The sequence below is a fragment of the Anomaloglossus baeobatrachus genome, chromosome 3 (assembly GCF_048569485.1).
Source record: "Anomaloglossus baeobatrachus isolate aAnoBae1 chromosome 3, aAnoBae1.hap1, whole genome shotgun sequence".
In the NCBI taxonomy this organism is placed as follows: Eukaryota; Metazoa; Chordata; class Amphibia; order Anura; family Aromobatidae; genus Anomaloglossus; species Anomaloglossus baeobatrachus.
Window position 1 is genome coordinate 327,283,856 of NC_134355.1, and position 22,900 is coordinate 327,306,755.

At 48.0% G+C, this 22,900-nt stretch overlaps 1 protein-coding gene across 3 annotated transcripts in view; it reads left to right on the plus strand.

Annotated features, from left to right (window-relative positions):
- AK9 (adenylate kinase 9) overlaps positions 1–17,879 on the plus strand; it is a 212,329-nt gene extending 194,450 nt beyond the window's left edge. For all 3 annotated transcript variants that reach the window (XM_075340057.1, XM_075340058.1, XM_075340059.1), the window contains 2 exons: positions 15,899–16,013; positions 17,367–17,879. In XM_075340057.1, the coding sequence (XP_075196172.1) occupies positions 15,899–16,013; positions 17,367–17,569 (318 nt within the window). In that variant the 3' untranslated portion in view covers positions 17,570–17,879. The remainder of the gene's footprint in view (positions 1–15,898; positions 16,014–17,366) is intronic.
- The last annotated feature ends 5,021 nt before the right edge of the window (positions 17,880–22,900 follow it).

Genomic DNA, 22,900 nt, shown 5'->3' on the forward strand with positions numbered 1-22,900 from the left:
CCTCTTTAACCTCTGCCTCCACAATAAACCCATACCCTGTTCGGCAGTTAAACTCCTCCACTACTCCTCTGTGGAGGGGACCTCGAGACTGGTCTCCGGTCCGCCGCAGGGACTGCTTTTCCTGCAGGTCCCGGGTCTCCACTTGCTCTCTCTCATGATCTAGGGTGAGCTTTACAAGGGGGTGTGGGGGTCTAGCTCTTACTCGCCGCCGCTCTCTGCGGGCTGATCTCCGTATTACCATCACCTGGTCATCAGCAGGTAACCAGGTAACATACATGCCAGGACTATATGCAACCAGTTCTTCCTCCCTGGTAGGGGGTGCTGCGACCTCCTCCGATCGGTGGGGGGATGGCAGCACGGCCTCCTGGCCTCCCTCTCTCTCAGAGGGTGCTGTGACCTCCTCTGGTCGGCTGGAGAACAGCAGTGATGGCTGTAAGATCTCTTCTCTCTCCCTGGTGAAGAGTGCTGCGACCTCTTCCGGTCGTTGGGGGAACATCAGCGCAGCCTCATGGCCTCCCTCTCTCTCAGAGGGTGCTGCGACCTCCTCCGGTCGGGTGGGTAGCAGCTCTGGGGATGAGCTTTCAGCAGCCAGCCAGGACGATGAATCCCTCTCCAGCGGAGAGGGTGCTGTGACCGCTTCAGGTCGGGACGGCAGCTTGTGGATCATGTTCCTGGCAATCAGGTGAGCCAAGGGCAAAGGTTGGGGTTCCTTCTTTATTTGTGGAGATACTGTGTCCACTTCAGGTCGGGGCGCAGGGACCGGTTCCTCAGTCAGCGACTGGGGCGCTGTGACCGCCTCTGGTCTGGGGGCAGGAGTTGGATCACCAGTCCGTGACTGGGCCGCTGTGACCACCTCTGGTCTGGGGTTAGGAGCTGGATCCCCAGTCAGCGACTGGGGCGCTGTGACCATCTCTGGTCGGGCAACTGGGACAGGAGACGTTGCGGCCTGGTCTGGTCTGGCCGCGGGCGTCGCATCGTGTTGCATCGGGGGCCGCACCGGACGTCGCATCGGGCATCGCACCGGACATCGCACCATACATCGCATCGGGCATCGCACTGGACATCGCACTGGACATCGCACCAGACATCGCACCAGACATCGCATCGGGCATCGCACTGGACATCGCACCGAACATCGCACCGGATTCTGATGACAATTCCGGTGGGGTCAGCATACTAGGTGGAACAGGGGCGATTTTGCACTCACTCAGGTTCATGCTGGAGACATCCTGTAGCAGGGTCGCTTATTGCTGACGATGACTCCAGTTGAGCATGGGCGGCGCCTCCAGGCGGGCCGCGCTGCACCGACAACCGCAGGTTTCTAATTGCCATTATCATCCTCTTCCTCCAAGCGGCTACCTCTCGCCTGCGCTGCTCTTCCATACAGTCGGCAATTCTTTCCACTTCTGCCTCCATCTCCTCTGCAGTCATGGGCCTTGTCCAACCCTGCTCCTTGTTGTCACCTTCCGCTGACGCCATCTTGTCTCTATCGTTGCTCATCAGGTTCTGGTCAAGCTTTAGTCTTAGTTTCGTTTTTGGTTGTTCTCCTCCCACAGGACTGGGACGTCCCCGCAGTCCGGGGACAGATCCGCCCCCATCTTCTCCTTTCATTGTGTCAGAGCGCTCTTCCCATGCTGGGACTGTCACTCCTCTCCGTGGGCGGTTACCTTTTCTTCTGCGCGGGCTGCAGCTTTTAAAATCGCGCGCTTTTAACGGTGACAAAATGGCGGCGATTCAAATTTTTCGATCGGAATGCTGAAATACACTGTCACCTTTCTAAACAGGTCTAGTCCTTGATCCTATTCGTGACGCCAGATGTGAAGCCCATCTGCAGTAGTCTCCCCAGGGACATCACGCCACAGGGTCTTCTTTTGGGATATTTGGCAACTGGTAAGTTAGTTTTTATTATCGTGACGCCACTCACGGTTTGCAGTGAGGGATATGGGTGACCGCCACTGCAGTTTTAACAAGCGTCTGGGGCTGATGGAGTCTGCAGTCGGATGGTGTGGCCTCCCGTGAGTGAGGCTGGCCCCAGAGGCTCGGGTGTGCAGAACAACAGGTTCCAGAATGACTAAGCCTCAGTCCGGAGAGTATTTAAACTTGTTTTTACTCACTTTTGCTGTTATCGTGAGGTAACCCGGACGATGCTGAGACAAACCAGGTGGAACCAGGAACTCCTTCAGGCTGATCTCAGGGTAAGACACAATATCATTGAACCAGGGCACATCTCGCATCAAAATCTATGCCACTCCATAAGGCACATAGAAAGAACAAGAACTGGAGCATTCAGAGGGCTATTTATAAAACATCAAAAACTTTATTGCATATGAATTTAAAAGTAGGTTTCAATTGTTACAGATTATATAAAGGTGCTATTAACGGACAAAGGTGAAGGACCACATAAAGATGGGGAGCAAGGGTGAAAACCACCCTAATAGGGGGAAGTAATCCTAAGAGGGACCAGAGGTAATAGGTAGTTATTAATAGCTGGCTAGCAGATATGGCGCCTCTATCCTGACGTGGTATATAGAAATGTACAGCCAAATCAGCATGAGACCATTAGAACAGGGCAGAGGTACCAAAGCGCAGCCAGTCACATGAAAAAGAATGAATAACAGTCCCAGAACTTACACATGATAATGGAGGTGGTCACCAAAGCATCCCACACCAGTGAAAAGGAGCCTTCCTACGCGCGTTTCGCAACACGAGTTATGTCTGGCTTCATCAGGGAAGGTATAAAGAAAATGCCGTTCAAGGACCTTAAATAAGAGGTCACATGCATCAGCCATGACGATGGTCTGAGAGCAGCTCGTTTCTTTCTGAGCATGAGCAATTGGGATGGACGGATTTGTGAGCTGGTCCTTGAACTTCTTGACTATGTACTCACCCACAATTTCTTCGTCTTTAAGGATAGATTCTATCTGCAGAGGCGGGGGACCGCTATGGGCGCGGCCTGTGCACCTTCGTACGTAAACTTTATGTGGTCCTTCACCTTTGTCCGTTAATAGCACCTTTATATAATCTGTAACAATTGAAACCTACTTTTAAATTCATATGCAATAAAGTTTTTGATGTTTTATAAATAGCCCTCTGAATGCTCCAGTTCTTGTTCTTTCTATGATCTCAGGGTAACCATTAACTCGCCTTCCTAGCACTTCTTTGTTCGGATAACCCTTAACTTGAAGTACCGTGGGGTCTATCCAGGGAGTCGCTACTGCCTTTTCTCCCTTTGCCGGCAGCATGGACCAGGTAAGATGGCCTCAAACTCTGTCTCCTTATGGGTCCCCGCGTTGCTGCTGAGGCTCGGACTCTGTATGGTTGGTGAGGTACCTCTAGTCCCCTCACCGGCAGGTTTAGCAGATCAATAAATGGACGTCTACTCTAGGGACCTGTTCCCCATGCGTGCCTAGTCACCAGCAGTCCCCATACTCGACTGCCTCTCTCCAGGTGTCTTTCTGACTGACTCACTGGTAACCGTTCTCCCCCGCTAACGTCTACTTCACGTGCAGGGTCTGACTAGCGTGTGCGTACGTCTGCGTCTCTTAGCAACCGCCGCTCACTGCTACCAGACTGGCTCGCTCCACTTCTTTCCTGACAGCCTCTGCAGCTTAGCTTCCAGCCCCTCCACTACACCCCTTGACAAGAATTGAAGGCTAATCTTCTCAGAGGCTACCCAAGGGTCCCATCTAATGGTGTGGGAGACCTGGTTGCTATGTGTCTGTGCGTACACACCTCATTCTGGCCTTTGGAGTTACCTGGAAGCACTGTCCCAGCGTGGGTGCAGTACTCAGTGGTGCCTGACTAGGTCAGGAGCGCCACATGTTTACCTGATCTGAACCCCATAGAGAACCTTTAGTCCTTCATAAAATGTGAGATCTACAGGGAGGGGAAATAGTACGCCTCTTGGAACAGTGTCTGGGAGGCTGTGGTGGCTGCTGCATGCAATGTTGATCGTAAACACATCAAGCAACTGACAGAATCTATGGATGGTAGGCTGTTGAGTGTCATCATAAAGAAAGGTGGCTATATTGGTCACAAATTTTTTGGGGTTTTGTTTTTGCATGTCAGAAATGTTTATTTCTAAATTTTGTGAAGTTATATTGGTTTACCTGTTGAAAATAAACAAGTGAGATGGAAATATATTTGTTTTTTATTAAGTTGCCTAATAATTCTGCACAGAAATAGTTACCTGCACAAACAGATATCCTCCTAAGACCAAATCTAAAAAAAAACCACTCCATCTTCCAAAAATATTAAGCTTTGATATTTATGAGTCTTTTGGGTTGATTGAGAATATAGTTGTCGATCAATAAAAAAAAATCCTCTAAATACAACTTGCCTAATAATTCTGCACACGGTGTAAATATATAGAGTGACGTGAATGGTGTAAAACGCATATATATATTATGTGTAAAAATAGAAGGGCCAAAATTCAAATAACCTAACAATTCATATACTGTATAAGTGATTCATATTAATAAAGATGATAGTGAATATAATATTATAATATAATAAGAGTTTCCCTATGTCACGATCGGAGGGTAACAAGCGGGAGTCACACCCCTCCTTTATACCTCCCGACCGACAGACAGAGCACAAGATGCGCTCTCTAGCGCCCCTCTTATTGTCAGGCCAATTATGGAATTGCCCGACAATAAGCAAGGAGGCCGCTATTCTACTGTGCCGATGCTTGAATTGCTCCCGGTGAGAGAGTAGGGTATATATTCCCCCGACCTCCGCGGACGGAATATATAAAAACCTCCCCGAATCTCACTGGCCACCCCACAATGATCCTTGGCACAAACTCGCTGCCACCAACCGATTTACGGTAACCATTAACCGAACACACCGACGTGGGATTCAAGATCAAGATAACAGAACAGCCCAGCCCAAGATTAATTATATAATTTAATCGGCCTAAGCCACACTAGAAACTACAATATGTACAATAGGGAATCCACAGAATATACAGTTAGGTCAGAGTACATTTACAGGCAAGGTATGGGTTACAAAGAGGCATACAGTTCAAGCAGTTACCTTGTGCGTCTGGCCACAGGGAGGTGCTGTTAGACCAGGTTTCCAGGAACTTTTCCCACAGGTGTATCCACACGTGACCCTCGGCAAAAGAACAAGCTAAAATGTCCGAACTGTGGTTATCAACCTGGCCGAATCCCTGTCCCCTCCTACCTTCGTGACCTCAGAGGGAAGCACTGCCACTCCCCCTGCCTTGAGTCAAAATAATATCCCAGAAGGGACTATTACTCGCAACTCCGGACTGGGAGGTCCGATCGGGACGGTTTTGGTGTCATCAGATCCGCCCAGGTCCCCTCTGCATTTTGAGTCCAAGCACGACTCATTTACCGGACTCCTACTAGCAGTTCTCTATATCTCGCCGCCCCAGGGCGCCACATTGACTTCGAGGATATGCAGAGATTCGGCTCGAAGTCCCGATTCTAACGATGTAGGGGGTGTATGGCTGAGACGCACGGTAATATCATAACCGTGTATGATATTACGGAGCCAGCAGTATGCTCTCCTGCTGTGACTAGCTTCCTTTTGGTTTTGCCAAGTCCCTGTCCACTCTCTTTGATGAATGGACACAACCCCCCAGGGGGTCTTCCTCTCTCTTTGTTGTAAAGGCCTGCCAAGACACCTAATCTCCATATCATAGGAGATTGCCTTTGGATGTGTACTGGGATTTGACACCTTTCCAGATGTTGGCATCTGAGAAGGATCTCTGTGAGAGAAGGGAGGGGGGGTGACATCAGGAGGGCTGACTGACATGACTGAATATCATAATTTATCGTCATATCTCCGGATTCCCCTCACACCCTCCTTAATACATTTGAATATAATTTGGCTCTAAGAGAGAAGAATTGTAAAAATACTCACACAGATTAACAAACTTTTAACAAAAGGAAAAAGTTCTGATCTTTCTATGTAAATTGCTTTGTTTATTTATTTTCCCCCGTTTTCCCCATGTAATCACCATCCTTAAATTTTGCCTTCTGTGTCCCCATACTTTTCCAGTTCATACCCTACCCAACATTTAAAAATCAATAAAAACCATTTAAATGAAAGCAAGAGCAATATGCTTACCGAGCCTCCCCGCGGCGGTAACGCTACTTTCGGGTCCGCTCATCAGTGCTCATACATATTCAGTGCTTTCCCCGACCACTGGCGGCTGTGATCGACTGCCTGTAGACCACTCCTCCATCCTCTCTAACAGCGCATGTGATTGGCTGCAATCACAGGCACTATTTGTGACCTTAAACTGCAGTGTAAAATAAATAAATAAATAAATAAAAAAACAATAGCATAGGGTCCCCCTTGTATACCAATACCACCACAGATAAGCCAAGATAAAGACACAACTACAAGCTGCCGCCCCCAGCCTTGGGCTTATCTTGGCTCTGTATCAAAATAAGAGGAATCACATGTTTTGTTTTGTTTTTTATTATTATTATTATTATTATTATTATTATTACTTAAATAAATAAATGTAAAAAAGCGACATGTGGACCCCCTTATTTTGCTACCCAGCCAAGAAAAAGCCGACAGCTTGTGGCTGGTATTCTCAGCCTGGTGAGGACCATAGTTATTGGGACCACCCAGGCTAAGAATTGCAGCCACCCCGGAAATGTTGCATCCATTAGATGTAACAATCCAGGCGCTTTACCTCTTTAGGCTCTTCCCGATTTCCCTGGTGTGGTGGCAATCTGGGTAATAGGGTTTAATGACAGCACATAGCTGTCACTATGCCCAGAATTAGTGATAGGTAAAGGTTTATGAGATTCCCATCACTAATCTTAGAAGTCAAAAAAACAAACTGAAACACCAAGAAAAATCCTTTCTTTTAATTTTTTTTATTGCCACAACATACCCAGGTCCGGCGTAAATCCACAAACACGACGTCCCACAATGATTCCAACTGTGCTACATACTGGAGTGGCAGCAGGGTAGAACATGACTGCTCTGCTGCGACTCCAGGCAGAGACTGACTAAGCCACAGCTGAGAGCTGTGACGTCCCTGAGTTTAGCTCAGTTCACAAGTGTTGGATACCTGCAGGTTTTGAACTCTGGTAACACCTCCATATGTTCCAACAGCAGCAGCGCATCTAAAGAGTGTCAGGTGCAGCAGAGTTGAGATTGTCAGATGCAGCAGAGCTGAAAATATCAGATGCAGCAAAGCTGAGCGTGTCATATGCAGCAGAGCTGAGAGTGTTAGATCACATGGGCTGTTAGAGAGGGTGGGGGTGTGGTATACCGGCAACCAATCAGTGCCGCCGGTGGTCGGGGAAAGCAGTGAATATACTGTGTTTTTCCAAAAATAAGCCCTCCCCCAAAAATAAGCCCTAGCAGGGATTTTCAGCATTTTCGGAGCAAGGCTTAAATATAAACCCTCACCCGAATATAAGCCCTAGTCGCGGTTCAATAATGAAGTGTCCGTGCAGCTAAAAAAGTTACAGATACTGCAGGACACTTGTGAGCTCGGACACAAACATCCGAGCTCACACCCACACAATCAGATCGCACACACACACAATCAGATCGCACACACATATCATATTACACACACATCGCATCACACACATACTCACCACATCCAGCGACACCGATTTTTTTTGGCTGGCAGAATCCTGAGAGGCTGTGCAGTGGAGCGCAAGAATGCTAGCTTACAGGACCTGCGGGCCGGACACGTGACTTCCTCCCATCATTCCCTGCGGCTAGAAGTATTCTATGACGCTGGATATAATGAGTGTTTGTGTGTGTGTCAGTGTCAGTCACCCAGACGCAGGGGAGGATGGCGTGCAGCACCCACCGGAGCTCACAGGGAGGACCTGGGAGCCACGCAGACGTCCGGTTCTGGTAAGTATGAGTCTCCTGGGAAGTGGGGTGTCTGCATTTTTTGGGGGGTAATCTTAACTCCAACCATGTTTCTCCAAAAATAAGACCTCCTCCAAAAATAAGCCCTAGTGCTTTTTTGGGGGGCAAAAAAAGTATAAGACAGTGTCTTATTTTTGGAAAAACACGGTATATGAGCACTGATAAGCAGACCCGGAAGTAGCATTACAGCTGCACGGGAGGCTCGGTAAGTATATTGCTCCTACTTTAACCCTTTATTTTCCAGGCTGTTCGGGTCCCCATAGACTTTTATGGGGTTTGGCATCCGGGCAGATATTTGCGTTCAAGTCCGGGCCCAAACGGATCTTTTTTTTCTCCAATTTCTATCCGGACCCACCGGACCTGATCATCTGCGGGTTCGCTCACCACTATAAAGAGTTAATAAAAGCTACATTAGGTATTAAGTTATATGTATCACAAAATGGTGACACTGTTAAATGTAAATTAACCCATTCATAACAAGAAAAAAAGAGAGCTCTCATACGAATATGTGAACAAAAAGAGTAAAAAAAAAAATATAAAAAAAAAGATATGGCAAGTAGAATACTTAAAAAAAACAACGTTTGGCCATTAAGGCCAAATAAGGCCTTGTCCGTAAGGGGTTAAAGGTAACCTGTCAGTAAAATCAACCCTCCTAAGCCATCTATATGGGCATGTAGGTCATAGGAAGCTGAATAAAATGATACCTTGATATCTGTTGTCTTATTATGGAGAAATAGATCTTCGTCTTAATATGTAAATGAGCTGTTAAGATCTATAGGCCAGGGGCGTGTCCTAGACATGGTGGCGTGAGGAAGCTTACCTCCAGAGCTCCTGCGCCCACGGCTTTATTATACAGATTTCCGCGGCCCCTTCTCATCCAGGATGCCCCCCAAGAAAAGACCGGGCGGTGCTCCCGCCTCCGCATCCCCCGGGGCAGGCCAGAAGTCCCAGGGGAGCCTCTCCAGATTCTTGGCGGTGCCGGGCCGGGAGCTCCCGCCAGCGGCCCAGGACAAGATGGCGCCGGCGTCTCAGCAGCGTTCCCCGGCTGGGGATTTCCCTGGTGCGACCCGACGCCCGCCCACAGCCTCTGCAGCAGCACGGGTGTCTGGTGAAGGGGAGAAACGGGCGAACGCCACAGCGGGGAGACCAGCGGCGGCAGACCCAGGTACAGAAGCATGGAGGAGGGGGGGACCCACAGGCCCGGCCACACAGCATGATACTGGGGAGGCAGAGGAGGCCTCAGCATCCGGGGGATCACCCGAGATGGGAGTTCCTGTGTTCCTCTGCACCCCAGGGACCCCTCCTCCTCTGGGGCAAGCAGAATGCCCCTTGATGGCAGGCGACCGGACCAGCCCCCCGGCCCCCCTCGGGATGACCTGCAGGCTCTGAGAGAGCTTATCTTGGCCCTCCCCAGCAAAAAAGATCTGGAGGATGTAGTGGCCAGAATAGAATCCTCCCAGCAGATGGCGCTGGCTACCCTGAGGGAGGAAATGGTGGTGCTGGAAGATAGAATAGAGGCAACAGAGCAAGCACAGGAGTCCCTGGAGGGTAGAATGGAGAGGATTGAACGGGACTGTGAGACTTCTAATGCCCGCATTAGGGAGCTTGCTCTGCTATTGGACGATCAAGAAAACAGGGGCAGGAGAAACAATATAAGGCTGAAGGGTATCGCTTAGGACTGGCCCCAAGATCTGCTGCGCACCAAAGTCTTATCCATATTCAATCGAGTCACTGATCGCCCCCCTGAGGCCCCCTATCTCTTTGACAGAATTCATAGGGTCGCAAGGCCTGGCCCCAAATCTGCTTCCTTCCCCAGAGATGTATTATGTCGCTTGCATTATTATGGGGACAGAGAGAGGATTCTTCAGGGAGCCTGGTCGCATGGCTCTGTGGAAGTAGATGGGGCTGTGGTGAAGCTATTCCCGGATGTCTCCAGCCGCACACTATACATGAGACGGCTGCTTCACCCCCTCCTGCTCAAAATCAAAGAGGCAAGTGCCTCGTACAGATGGGGCCACCCCTTTCATTTGATTGTCCGCAAGGGGGACTCCGTGTTCCCATTGAGGAGACACTCGGAGCTTTCAAAATTGTATGACTTTCTTGGAATACCAGACTGCTCAATCCCGGACTGGATGGAGTGGGAACCTCAGGCCACAACGGCACGGCGAAGGAGGAGGGATGGCATCCAATCTTCCCACTATGATGATCTTTGAGGGACATGAAATCTCTCGGGTGTTAATAGGTCGGGGAAGCGACCAAAGTGGTGGCTGAATGGTCGGGAGAGGAGTATGGTTGGGGGTTGCCTGGGGGTGTCCTCTGACCACCTCGTTCTGATGGCAAGAGTCCTGGCCGTACGACTGACCCAACAGACCACAGCGTACTGACTTACGTTCATGGCAACTTTAATCTGTTGACGTTGGGTCGTTTGGGGGGGTGGGCGGGGGAGGGGGGTCTTGCATTTCCGTCTTGGGTGGGGGGGTCCGCGGGAGGTTAATTTGACAGACCCTCCCCGGTTGTTTGGGGTCTGGGTCATCAAGCATATATAAGTGAGGCGCGGGTTGGAGCTCTGGCCACATGTCAGTTCTTGTCCCTAACTATCCCTAAGCAGTTTCTGGGCTGGTCCCTGGTACTGCGAGCGGCAGAACAGCTGCTTTTCCACTCTCTGCCTTTCCACTTTCTGCTCTTTCTTCTACATCTTTCTCTTTCCCCTGCTAAAGGGTCTCTGCTCTCGTTTGCCTACACCCTCTCCATCCCCCCCCTCTTCCACTCATCCGTTTCCCCCCCCTTCCCCTCCCCCTCTTATTTCTCCTTTTTTTTTTTTTTGTAATTTGTGGTTCGTCCCTCCAGAGGTCAGTGACGGAGTATGACGAAGCAGAGACAAGCCGAGCTTCGGGTGGGCTCACTGAATGTTAAGGGTCTTCACAGCCGGAGAAACGGTCTATTCTCCTGAACCTACTATGGAGAAACCGAATTCAGGTCGCTTTCCTCCAAGAAACACACTACTGTGAGGCAAAACCATACAAACTAGCCGATAGAAGGTTTCCTGTAGTGCATCATTCACCCTCCCCTGACTCTAGATCCAGGGGCACGAGCATCTTAGTGTCCAGTACGCTCCCATGGGAACTGTTGGACTCTCGATCGGATGATCAGGGAAGGCTTCTGATGCTCAAGGGACGCATTGCTACTCAGACTTTCACTTTTGTGGCGGTCTACTTGCCAAATTCGGGTCAATGCACCACATTGCTGCGTTACCTTGAGCAGATAGAGGAATTCTCTGAGGGTACTCTGGTCCTCGGGGGTGACTTTAATGTTGTGTTGGAGCCGCCGAGGGATAGCTCCAAAGGGGTGTCCAGTTTGCCACATATGGCACTACGTCGCTTGCGACGGGGATTACATGACCATCAACTAATAGACACATGGCGATTGATGCACCCATCAGACAAAGATTTCTCATTTTACTCGGCAGTGCATGACTGCTACTCCAGGTTAGACCTCTTTTTCCTTAAACATGGGGATCTACATTCTCTGGTGGCTTCCTCAATCGAGTGCATATCATTCTCTGATCACGCCCTGATCACAATAACTCTATCCCTCGGTTGCCCCATCGGGAGGCAGAGTCAGTGGACCCTGAACACTTCGCTACTCGACGAACCGGTGACAATGCAGGAAATAAGGGAGGCCTTGAGGGAATATTTCAGCAGTAGCAGGGGGGGGAGGTGTCCCCGGGCATAGTCTGGGAGGCGCACAAATGTGTGGTGAGGGGACTGTTCATCAAACATGGGGCTCGCCTGAAGAGAGAAAGAGAAGCTAAGGTTACATCCCTTCTGGCAGACATTAGAGAGCTGGAGGCAATCCACAAGGGGTCTCTGGGAGGGGACGTGGGGGCCACTTTGGTCAAGAAGAGGGAGGAGCTGTGGTCCCTGCTATATTGTAAAGTTAGGGGAACATTGGCTAGGTGTAGACGGCATTTCTATGAATTTGGCAATAAGAGTGGCAGGGCCCTGGCTAGAGCTCTGAGGACTCAGAGAGCGAGAGAATATGTCTCTAAGGTGCACACCGTGGGAGACAGGTGGGCTACTTTGCCGAAAGACATTGCCTCCGCTTTTAAAGATTTCTATTCCACCCTCTATGCAATTGATGAGGGGCGGTCTGAGAGGGCCAGGACGGAATTGCGTAGCCGTATACGGATGTACATCGCGGACTCCGGCTTGAGACATCTCAAACCAGAGGCTGCGGCCGATCTGGAAAGGCCCATCTCGGAGGAGGAATACCGGTCCGCACTTAAAAAATCTCCCACAGGTAAGGCCCCTGGCCCGGATGGTTTCCCTCTGCTCTATTATAAAAAGCTGGATTCCATTTTGATTTCCCCATTTCTCTCAGCATTCAACCATGGCCCACATTCTGAAGCTGCCCCCTTGCCAAGGGATACCCTAGCTGCTAATATAGTAGTCATCCCTAAAGAGGGCATTGACCCTACTTCGTGCTCTAGTTACCGACCCATTTCCCTCCTCAACACAGATCTGAAGCTCTTCACTAGGATTCTTTTGGATAGACTTTCTCCATTGCTTGGGGAGATTGTTCACCCAGACCAGGCTGGTTTCATGACGGGTAGGGAAGCAAGGGACAACACGACTAAGGCTCTGAACTTAATACACAAGGCTAAATCCGATGGGCTTCCTTTGATGCTTCTGTTGACCGACGCAGAAAAGCGTTCGACAGAGTTAACTGGATTTTCATGGAGGAGGTCCTGCGGGCAGTGGGGTTGGGGAGCATGATGCTTGCTTGGATTTGTTCCTTGTACAGCATCCCTTCGGCAGCAGTCAGAGTGAACGGTTTCCTTTCAGAGAGATTCCCCATTCGCAATGGAACAAGACAGGGCTGTCCTCTCTCGCCCTTGATTTTCATATTGACTCTGGAACCCCTGCTCAGTCGGATCAGAGGCAACATTAACATATCGGGCCCTAACGTCTCAGGTTCTACTTATAAAATCGCGGCTTATGCGGACGACTTGCTTTTTTTTAATACTGACCCTCGGGTTTCCCTCCCTAATCTTCTGAGAGAGTTGGAAACATACTCCTCTCTATCCAACTTTAGAATTAATATGTCAAAATCGGAGGCCCTAAATATATCTCTCCCCCTTGAGCAAGTCACATCGCTACAATCCGCGTTCGAGTTTAGGTGGGCTAGCCAGTCTTTGAAGTATTTGAGCGTTCAGTTGACTGCGGACTCTAGCCAAATTTATAAGTTGAATTATCTCCCGCTCCTGCAATCTATTAGAAAAGATTGCGCTAACTGGGGGAAGGGCTACTTCACATGGTTCGGGAGATGTGCAATATTGAAGATGAATATCCTGCCACATCTCTTATACCTCTTTCAATCCTTGCCGATTAGGATCCCTAGCTCTTTCTTCAAGGAACTGGCCTCTCTACATATCAAATTTATCTGGGCCAACAAACCTGCGAGACTTTCCCGGTCTCTCTTGTGCAGACCTAAGAGTAGGGGAGGCCTGGGTATCCCAGACCTTAAAAAGTACTATTTGGCCACGCACATGGTTAGGGTATTGGACTGGTGCCGCCATTCCAGCACAAAGCCGTGGGTGGCCCTAGAACAGAGTTTCTCGGAAATACATCTCCCGGCCATCCCCTGGCTTTTGAACCTCTCCCTGCCTGCTCTGAGATCCCATCCTACCATTGGCGCCACTCTTGAATGCTGTTCGAGAGGGGAGGTCAGACGTCTCCTCTTGCCAGTGCCTTCCCCCATGTCACCCATACTAGGTGACCCGGAATTCCGTCCTGGTCTCTCGGACCCGGTCTTTAGAAATTGGGTTCAGGGGGGCAAATTCAGAGCTTGCCATCTGGGTAGAGAGGGGGAATGGCCTTCACTAGAGGATATCCGGGGCCTTTTGCCTTCGGGTCCCCTGGGGGAATGGAGGGCTATGCAGTTAAGGCACTTCATGCACTCCCTCCCTCGCTTCAGTCGATATGCCGGACCTCCTACGGGATTCGAAAAGTTGTGCCTGGGAGAGGGAGTCTTACGGCACTCACTATCCCTGGTATACAACATGCTATCATATCCGGGGGATTTGCCCCCCCCGGCCTACCTGCTGCAGTGGGAGAGGGACCTGGGGCTTAGTTTATCCGACTCACAAAGAAACACCATCCTCCAGCTGGCACATAGAACTTCGATCAGTTCCAGACTGTTGGAAGCTAATTACAAACTGTTGGCTAGGTGGTACAGGGTCCCGACCAGACTCCATAGAATGCTTCCCTCAGTTGACCCTGTTTGTTGGAGATGCGGTCTGGGGGAGGGTGATTTTGTGCACATTTTTTGCTCTTGCCCTTCTCTGCAGCGGTTTTGGTCAGAGGTGGGGGAGGTAATCAGACGGGTGACCGGTACCACTGAGACAATAGGTCCGGAGCTATTTATTCTACAGCTATCCGAACTCCCGGTCTCTAAATATAGGAGATCATTGCTTAGATTTCTGGTCATGTCTGCCAGGTCTTGCATCCCGCTTGGCTGTAAGTCTACTACCCCCCCACGCTGACACAGTGGGTTTCGCGGATTAACGATCTGATACATATGGAGGATTTTACATCCTCTATTAACGACCGCCAGGAAGACTTTTATAGGACATGGTTTCCATGGTTGGAGTTCACCTACTCGGCGGAGTACGCGGACTTGTTCTCTGAACCTCAGGAGTCGTGATCCACCTTTTTTTTTTTTTCTCCCCCTCTCTCTCTCCCTCGCCCCCCTCTTCCTTCTTTCCTACACTACTCCCTGACCCTCCCCCCTGCTTTCTCCTCCCACCCCTTCCTTTTCATCTCTCTTTCTCTACAGGCCTTCAATCTTTTTCAGGCTTTGATTTCTTTTTCTTCGCTCTTCTCCCTACTTACATTAAGTTGGGTCGGCTTATAAAAGGTGTAAACTGGGCCAGACTTGAGTAGTAGTGGGGATGGGAATTGTATATGTGTGCTGACTGTTTGTATATATATTACCGTCATTTCTGTAATAATACCTGCCTCCCAGTGGGGAGCAGGGGATGTAATGTTTAGTTACGAGTTTGGCTTTAAAATAAAGAATTTAAAAAAAAAAAAAAAAAAAAGATCTATAGGCCAAACATTGATCTCCCAGAGAATATGCTTCCAAAGCTTATTTTATTATTATTTTATGAAGGAGGCGTTAACAGTGTTAGACATGTAATGACTGACAATCTGCTCTCATAATCACAGACAGGGAAAGCAGAGTTAACATAAGACATCAGGAGTGAAGTTTGTCTCTTTACAAACACATTTGTAGTTGCCCTGTAATAGTGTTGTCAGCTCAGCTGTACTGCCCTCCCCCATTATATTGACTGCCTGTGAGATGGAAGCTGAAGCACCATAAGAGGACAACTGCAAATGTGTTTGTACTGAGGCGAAGTACGCTTATGCTGTACTGTGTTAGTTCATATCTCACTACAGAGCTATGTGTTCTTATGAGAGCAAATTGTCAGTCATTACTTGGTTCACACTGGTAAGACCCCACCTTTTATTTAAAATAAGCTATTGAGGCAGATTTTTAAGCAGCTCTATGTCTGGTCCATAGATCTTAACAGCTCATTTACATATAAGAAAATGTGGATTTCTCTGGCATAAGATATTCGATCGCAGATATCAAGGTATCATTTTATTAAAATTTCTAAATAACTGCACGCTCATGTAGTAATGGCATAACTACAGTCTGATGGACCCCCGATGCAAAAATTGGTCCTTCCACCCCCGGCTCAGTCCTGACCTACGCGATCACGATAGTTACGCCCCTGTAGTTTAGGAGGCTAAATTCTACTGAGAGATGCCTTTTAAGCAAATCTTACAAAAATTCTGGGATAGATGGCTCTAACATTTTGCAAGGGAAGAGTGGATCATTTGCTGATAGCAACCATTCAGAATCCAGCTGTCATTATCCTAAAGACTAAAATGTTTGTTGAATAAACTTGTAAAATAATTTCTGTTTGCACTTTTTTATGGTCTAGGGAGCAGCTACTGCTATAATAAAAGCACTAAATGATGTGGGATGTCTAAAGCCAAAGTATCCATTTTTAAGTGTAAAACGGTCAGCCCTGCTCTATATTGCATATCACCTGAAAGGTAAGAAAACATAGAACAATATATTTAGACACTTACAAGTTTCTTAGAACAGATCGTCATCTCTTCAGACATGTCTGTTGTAGTATATACTTGTATATCCTATGAAGCATCTTTCCAGAAGAATTGTACTGTGTTGTTTCTCTATTATTCCTGACAATTGGGTCTTACCATTCAGCTTGTCAGAACGACCCCCACACAATAGGTATTAGGGGGATTGTTTCTCTTTGCACAGTGCGCCAAGCCAGCGTAAGGAGACTTAATAAGCCATGCAATGCTCCTCTGCTAATTTAAGGAGAAATGCATGGCCTATAAGTCTCTTTAAAACAGTTTGGCACTCACCTAGCCAAATAGAATTTCCTGCTTTGCACTGAGGAAGGGCAAGACCCTTGTCTGCAAGTGGAATTTCTGGTTTGGCTTCTTAAGGGCAGTTTACACCCTGCGATATTGCTATCGATATCGCTAGTGAGCGTACCCGCCTCCGTCGGTTGTGCGTCACGGGCAAATCGATGCCCGTGGCGCACAACATCGCTTACACCCGTCACACGGATTTACCTTCCCTGCGACGTCGCTGTGGCCGGCGAACCGCCTCCTTTCTAAGGGGGCGGTTCGTGCGGCGTCACAGCGACGTCACACGGCAGCCGTCCAATAGAAGCGGAGGGACGGAGATGAGCGGGCGGAATATCCCGCCCACCTCCTTCATTCCTCATTGCCGGTGGATGCAGGTAAGGAGATGTTCGTCGTTCCTGCGGTGCCACACATAGCCATGTGTGATGCCGCAGGAACGATAAACAACCAGCGGCATGCACCACCAACGATATTATGAAAAGGAGCGACATGTCAACGATCAACGATTTTTGACGTTTTTGCGATTGTTGATCGTCGCTCCTAGCTGTCACACGCTGCGATGTCGCTAACGACGCCGGATGTGCGTCACAAACACCGTGACCCCGACGAAATATCGTTAGCGATGTCGCAGCATGTAAAGCACCCTTGATCCTAAGTCATGTGGCAAAGCTCAATACAGATTTTATATTGACTTTTAGGATTGCTGCATCCAATAGGTGATATCAGAGATCAAGTCCCCTGGATTCTATATAGGCTATCTGCATCCCTGCATAGTTGCACACTAGTAGCAGTTGTTCATAAGTATCAATGTAGTGACATGCTCTGTTGAATATGGGATTTATAACCAGTTGTCAATATAGTCTTCCATTTCTAGCAGGAATAATAGAAGGATGGCACAATGATTCAGAATTATAATGTATTTTTGTTGCAATTAAATAGACTTTAGTGCCTTTGTTCCTATTATGTCTTCTACAAGGATTCTTCTTAATTCAACCTGTACTTTTCTAGCTTACAATCCACGGAACTCAGATTATATACGGAAAAAATACAAGAAGAAAATGGAGCAATTTGTGGAATGTTGTGACCTGATTACTTACCTCGGAAATAAGATGTCTCGCAAATACAAGGAGCCTCAGAGGCGGCCAATTGATTTTGACTATAAAATGCAGTCATTTCTCTCACTCAGAAATGTGCATCCAACATGTATCTAACTCATACCATTAGAAAGAACTGAAACATATCTGTATATGGCGTTTCATGTGTATATGTTAAGGATAGAACTAATAAAATATGTTATATGATAATATCTCTTCGTTCTGATGTCAATAATACGTTCTAAACAGAGTTCTGGAAGTCTGTTTTCTTAAAGTATTTGGTGAGTGTTTAGTTTTGTAAAGAGAAATAGCAACTTTCAGTTATTGATCACAATTTGTATACCACTGGCACTGTTGATAACTTACATGTTATATATTATCAATATATAACTTTCTGTGTAGTCTGTACATTATAGTAATAAATGACTGTTACCCAACCTTAGCTTGGGACATATAAGACTTTGTGTCTGCTTCTGATTACATCACAGAGTCTACATACGTACGCAGAAAGCCACATTTGAGCAATTATGTACAAAGACAGCCCTCTGTCTCCAAAAAGTGCTTTTATTACATCAATACTCAGATATATAGGCATTTCTTGGACACACATTTTACATCCTAATTGGCTTAGCTTATCTCTTAGGCCCCTATCACACGTCAGTGATTCTGGGACGTTTGTGCTTTTTTTAAAACGTACCAGAATCACTGACATACGCAGACCCATTATAATGAATGGGTCTGCTCACACGTCAGTGATTTTTCACTGCACGTGTCTCCATGCGGCGTACCCGCGTGTGCGTGATTGCCGCACGGAGACATGTCCATTTTTTTCTGGCATCACTGATGTTCCACAGACCACGCAGTGGTGTGATCCGTGAAACACGTGCCAGAAAAAAACGTGCTTTTAAAATAAAAATCATTTTTACTCACCCGGCTCCAGCGATGTCCTCTGCAGCCCGTGCAGCCTGCTGCTTCTGAGCCGGCTCATTAGTGTCGCGCATATTCATTATGCGCGACACAGCCGACCCAGAAGCAGCTGCTGCGGGGGTCACCGCCGGCCGGATGCTGCACCGCGGGAGCGATCAGCACCATGGAGAGCGAGAGCGGGCACAGGTGAGTTGTTTTCTAAGTGCAATCACGGGCCACGGAGAACGGAGCCCGGATTGCACTTAGACAACCCACGTGTGCCGTGAATCACGGCACACGCAGGGACATGTGCGTGTTTTACACGCCAGTGAAAAACGTCACTGTTTTTCACTGACGTGTGAAACGGGCCTTACACAGTGCGGGCATTAAAGGCAATCTGTCACCAGGTTTTTACCACCTAATCTGAGAGCAGCATAAACGTAGTGGCAGAGATCTTTATTCCAGCGATGTGTCACTTACTGGGCTGCTTATTGTAGTTTTAATCACTGTTTAATCAGCAGTAGATTATCATTAGAGGCCAGGTATTCATATTCATGAGCTCTGTATAACTGTTAGATCTGCAGCAGAGAAAACATTGATTTTATCAAAATGACAGCAAACAGCTCAGTAAGTGACACATCGCTTGAATCAGGGTCTCTGTCTCCACATTATGCTGCTCTCAGATGGGGGAGCCTGGTGAGAGATCCCCTTTAACATAAATATATATATATATATATATATATTATATATATATATATGTATATGTATACCTATATAGTTTCCCTGTTTTTCCCTGATTAAGGAGGCACGTCTGCACCTCTGAAACGCGTTGGGACACTTTTTTGCCCCCCACAGGCTTCCGTAGCCTCTCTCGAGTCCTGTGACGTCACACGCTCTCCTCACACGTGCGTTCAGGTATCCAGGGAAGCCACCGGCCGGGGCCCCTGGATACAGACGCCAGCTTCTGACCGCACATCGTTCTTCCTACAGGGTAAGAATAATATTCACCCCTTAAAGCCCCGCCCCACAGAATACCGCCATACTCTGCACCTGCTGCTAGTCCTGAGAGGAACTTTTTCCACTCCAACACAGGCATCCACGCCACTTGTAAACTCTGCAGCTTACTACCACACGAAGCTCCTGATGAGGACACGCATTCATCTACTCACCTAGACTGGTGCACCTTCCAGGCAAGTAAACTGCTTCCCTTTTTACCCCGTACATGTCAATTATTGCTAGCTTGTATTATGTCGGCTTGTGAGCGCTATAGTTTTCTGGTACTGTTATGAATGTTAGTTTCCTTTGCACCTAGCTTTAAGAGTCTGGCTGTGACATACTGTACATTTCTTAAGGGGTGCGTCACACACAGCGAGATCGCTGCTGAGATCGCTGCTGAGTCACGGTTTTTGTGACGCAGCAGTGACCTCATTAGCGATTTTGCTGTGTGTGACACTGAGCAGCGATCTGGCCCCTGCTGTGAGATCGCTGCTCGTTACAAACAGCCCTGGTTCGTTTTTTTATTGTTGCTCTCCCGCTGTGACGCACAGATCGCTGTTTTTGACAGCGAGAGAGCAACGAAATGAAGCGAGCAGAGAGCAGGAGCCGGCATCTGGCAGCTGCAGTAAGCTGTAACCAGGGTAAACATCGGGTAACCAAGGTGGTTACCCGATATTTACCTTCGTTACTAGCCTCCACCGCTCTCACGCTGCCAGTGCCGGCTCCCTGCTCTCTGCACATGTAGCTGCAGTACACATCGGGTTAATTAACCCGATGTGTACTGTAGCTAGGAGTGCAGGGAGCCAGCGCTAAGCGGTGTGACGGCTCCTGCTCTCTGCACATGTAGCTGCAGTACACATCGGGTAATTAACCCGATGTGTACTGTAGCTAGGAGAGCAGGGAGCCAGCGCTAAAGCAGTGTGCGCGGCTCCCTGCTCTCTGCACATGTAGAGACGTTATGATCGCTGCTGCGTTGCTGTGTTTGACAGCTAAGCAGCGATCATAACAGCGACTTACAAGGTCGCTGTTACGTCACAGAAAATGGTGACGTAACAGCGACGTCGCTGTCGCTATGTGTGAACCCAGCCTAAGTTTCACATACCTAAACCTCTCTTAGGTATGTGAAACAAAGAATTGTGCCTCTTATCTGAAAAAACAATGGAATCTATTACACAGGAAGAAGAAATATATGTACAGACACTCAGGGTACCTTCACACTTAGCGATGCAGCAGCGATCCGACCAGCGATCTGACCTGGTCAGGATCGCTGCTGCATCGCTACATGGTCGCTGGTGAGCTGTCAAACAGGCAGATCTCACCAGCGACCAGTAAACAGCCCCCAGCCAGCAGCGACGTGCAAGCGACGCTGCGCTTGCACGGAGCCGCCGTCTGGAAGCTGCGGAGACTGGTAACTAAGGTAAACATCGGGTATGGTTACCCGATGTTTACATTAGTTACCAGCGCACACCGCTTAGCTGTGTGTGCAGGGAGCAGGGAGCCGCGCACACTGAGCGCTGGCTCCTTGCTCTCCTAGCTACAGTACACATCGGGTTAATTAACCCGATGTGTAATGCAGCTACATGTGCAGAGAGCAGGGAGCCGCGCACACTGCTTAGCGCTGGCTCCTTGCTCTCCTAGCTGCTGTACACATCGGGTTAATTAACCCGATGTGTACAGCAGCTACATGTGCAGAGAGCCGGAGCCGGCAGCACAGGCAGCGTGAGAGCTGCAGAGGCTGGTAACTAAGGTAAATATCGGGTAACCACCTTGGTTACCCGATGTTTATCTTGGTTACAAGCTTACCTCAGCTGTCAGACGCCGGCTCCTGCTCCCTGCTCGCTTCATTTGTCGCTCTCTCGCTGTCACACACAGCGATCTGTGTGTCACAGCGGGAGAGCACCTTTGAAGAAAACGAACCAGGGCTGTGTGTAACGAGCAGCGATCTCGCAGCAGGGGCCAGATCGCTGCTCATTGTCACACACAGCGAGATCGCTAATGAGGTCACTGCTGCGTCACAAAAAGCGTGACTCAGCAGCGATCTCGGCAGTGAGCTCGCTGTGTGTGAAGCACCCCTCAAAGTGGAGTTAAGAGGTAATCATTATAGATCCTGCTATCACAGTTCTAATTACCTTTTTTAAATCTAATTCAATAAAGGTCGTTTGTTTCTATGTATGTCTGCCATTTTTTTAATTATCTTTTTCTATAAATCTCTATGCCTTTAAGACACATTAGGCTAGGTTCGCACACTGCGTCTTTTTGACGCTGCGTTTTTGTGCGTTTCTGGCCGCTAAAAACGCACAAAAACGCACCTGCGTCGAAAAAACGCGGGTGCGTTTTTGCCGCGATTTGGTGCGTTTTTGGCTGCGTTTTGCTGCGTTTTTGATCTCTGCGTTTTGCTGCGTTTTTCCAATGCATTGCATGTGGGGAAAACACAGAAAAATGCAGGAAAGAACTGACATGTCCATTTTTTTTTTAACTCAAAAACGCAGGTAAAAAAAACAGATGTGTGCGGACAGCAAAAATGAAAACTCATAGACTTTGCTGGGGAAGCAAAGTCCTGCAGTTTTGAGGCCAAAAACGCACCCGAAAAACGCGCAAAAACGCTGCGAAAAACGCACTGTGCGCACATAGCCTTACTGTGCTGGCAATTGCCTTATAGGATTACTTAGTGTTTTCTAAACCAAAACCAGGACTGAAACAATCAGAGGAAAATTATAATAGAAATTTGTGCACCACTTCTGTATTTTTTATCCACTCCTGATTTTGGCTACAATTACCGAGGTAAAAACTCACCAAATACTCAATGTGTGCATGTGGCCTTGTGAGAGGGTGAGAGTGTATTAATCACCTTTATCCACTGTGAAATGCTGCAAAACGCTTATTTACTGTTCATTGTATGCATTGTTACTGACCAACCACAAGAGGCCGCTGTTTTGCATCTGCATTTGACTGGTTACTATAGCAACATCTCAACGGACTTCTGCTCTGGACTTGGAGAGCCGAGGAGGAGCAATAGGAGAACAACTTGCAAGTGGCCACCTTAAATACCTTTCCTCATGATTGCATACACCTGCCTATGAAGTTCAAAGCTCAATGAGGTTAAAAAACCAATTTAGTGCTTTAGTAAGTCAGTAAAAAGTAGTTAGGAGTGTTCAAATCAAGAAATTGATAAGGGTGCCCATACTTATGCACCTGTCAAATTTAGTTTAAATGCAGATTGCACATTTTCTGTTAGTACAATAAACCTCATTTCAATCCAGAAATATTACTCAGTCCATCAGTTATTAGATATATGAAACTGAAATAGCTGTTGCAAAAACCCAAATTGTTATAAAGAAAAAAGGTTAAAATTAATAGGGGTGCCCAAACTTTTACATATGACTGTATCTTGATCCATGGAGCTTTACTTGACCAAAAGTGAAATTTACCTGAAAATCCTAAAATCATACTGTGCAGTTAAGGAGTCTTCTGGCCATGGCAACATGCCGATATGAATTCCCAAGAGGCCAGGTCAGTATTTAGCATAACACTTGGCTCCCGCTCTTC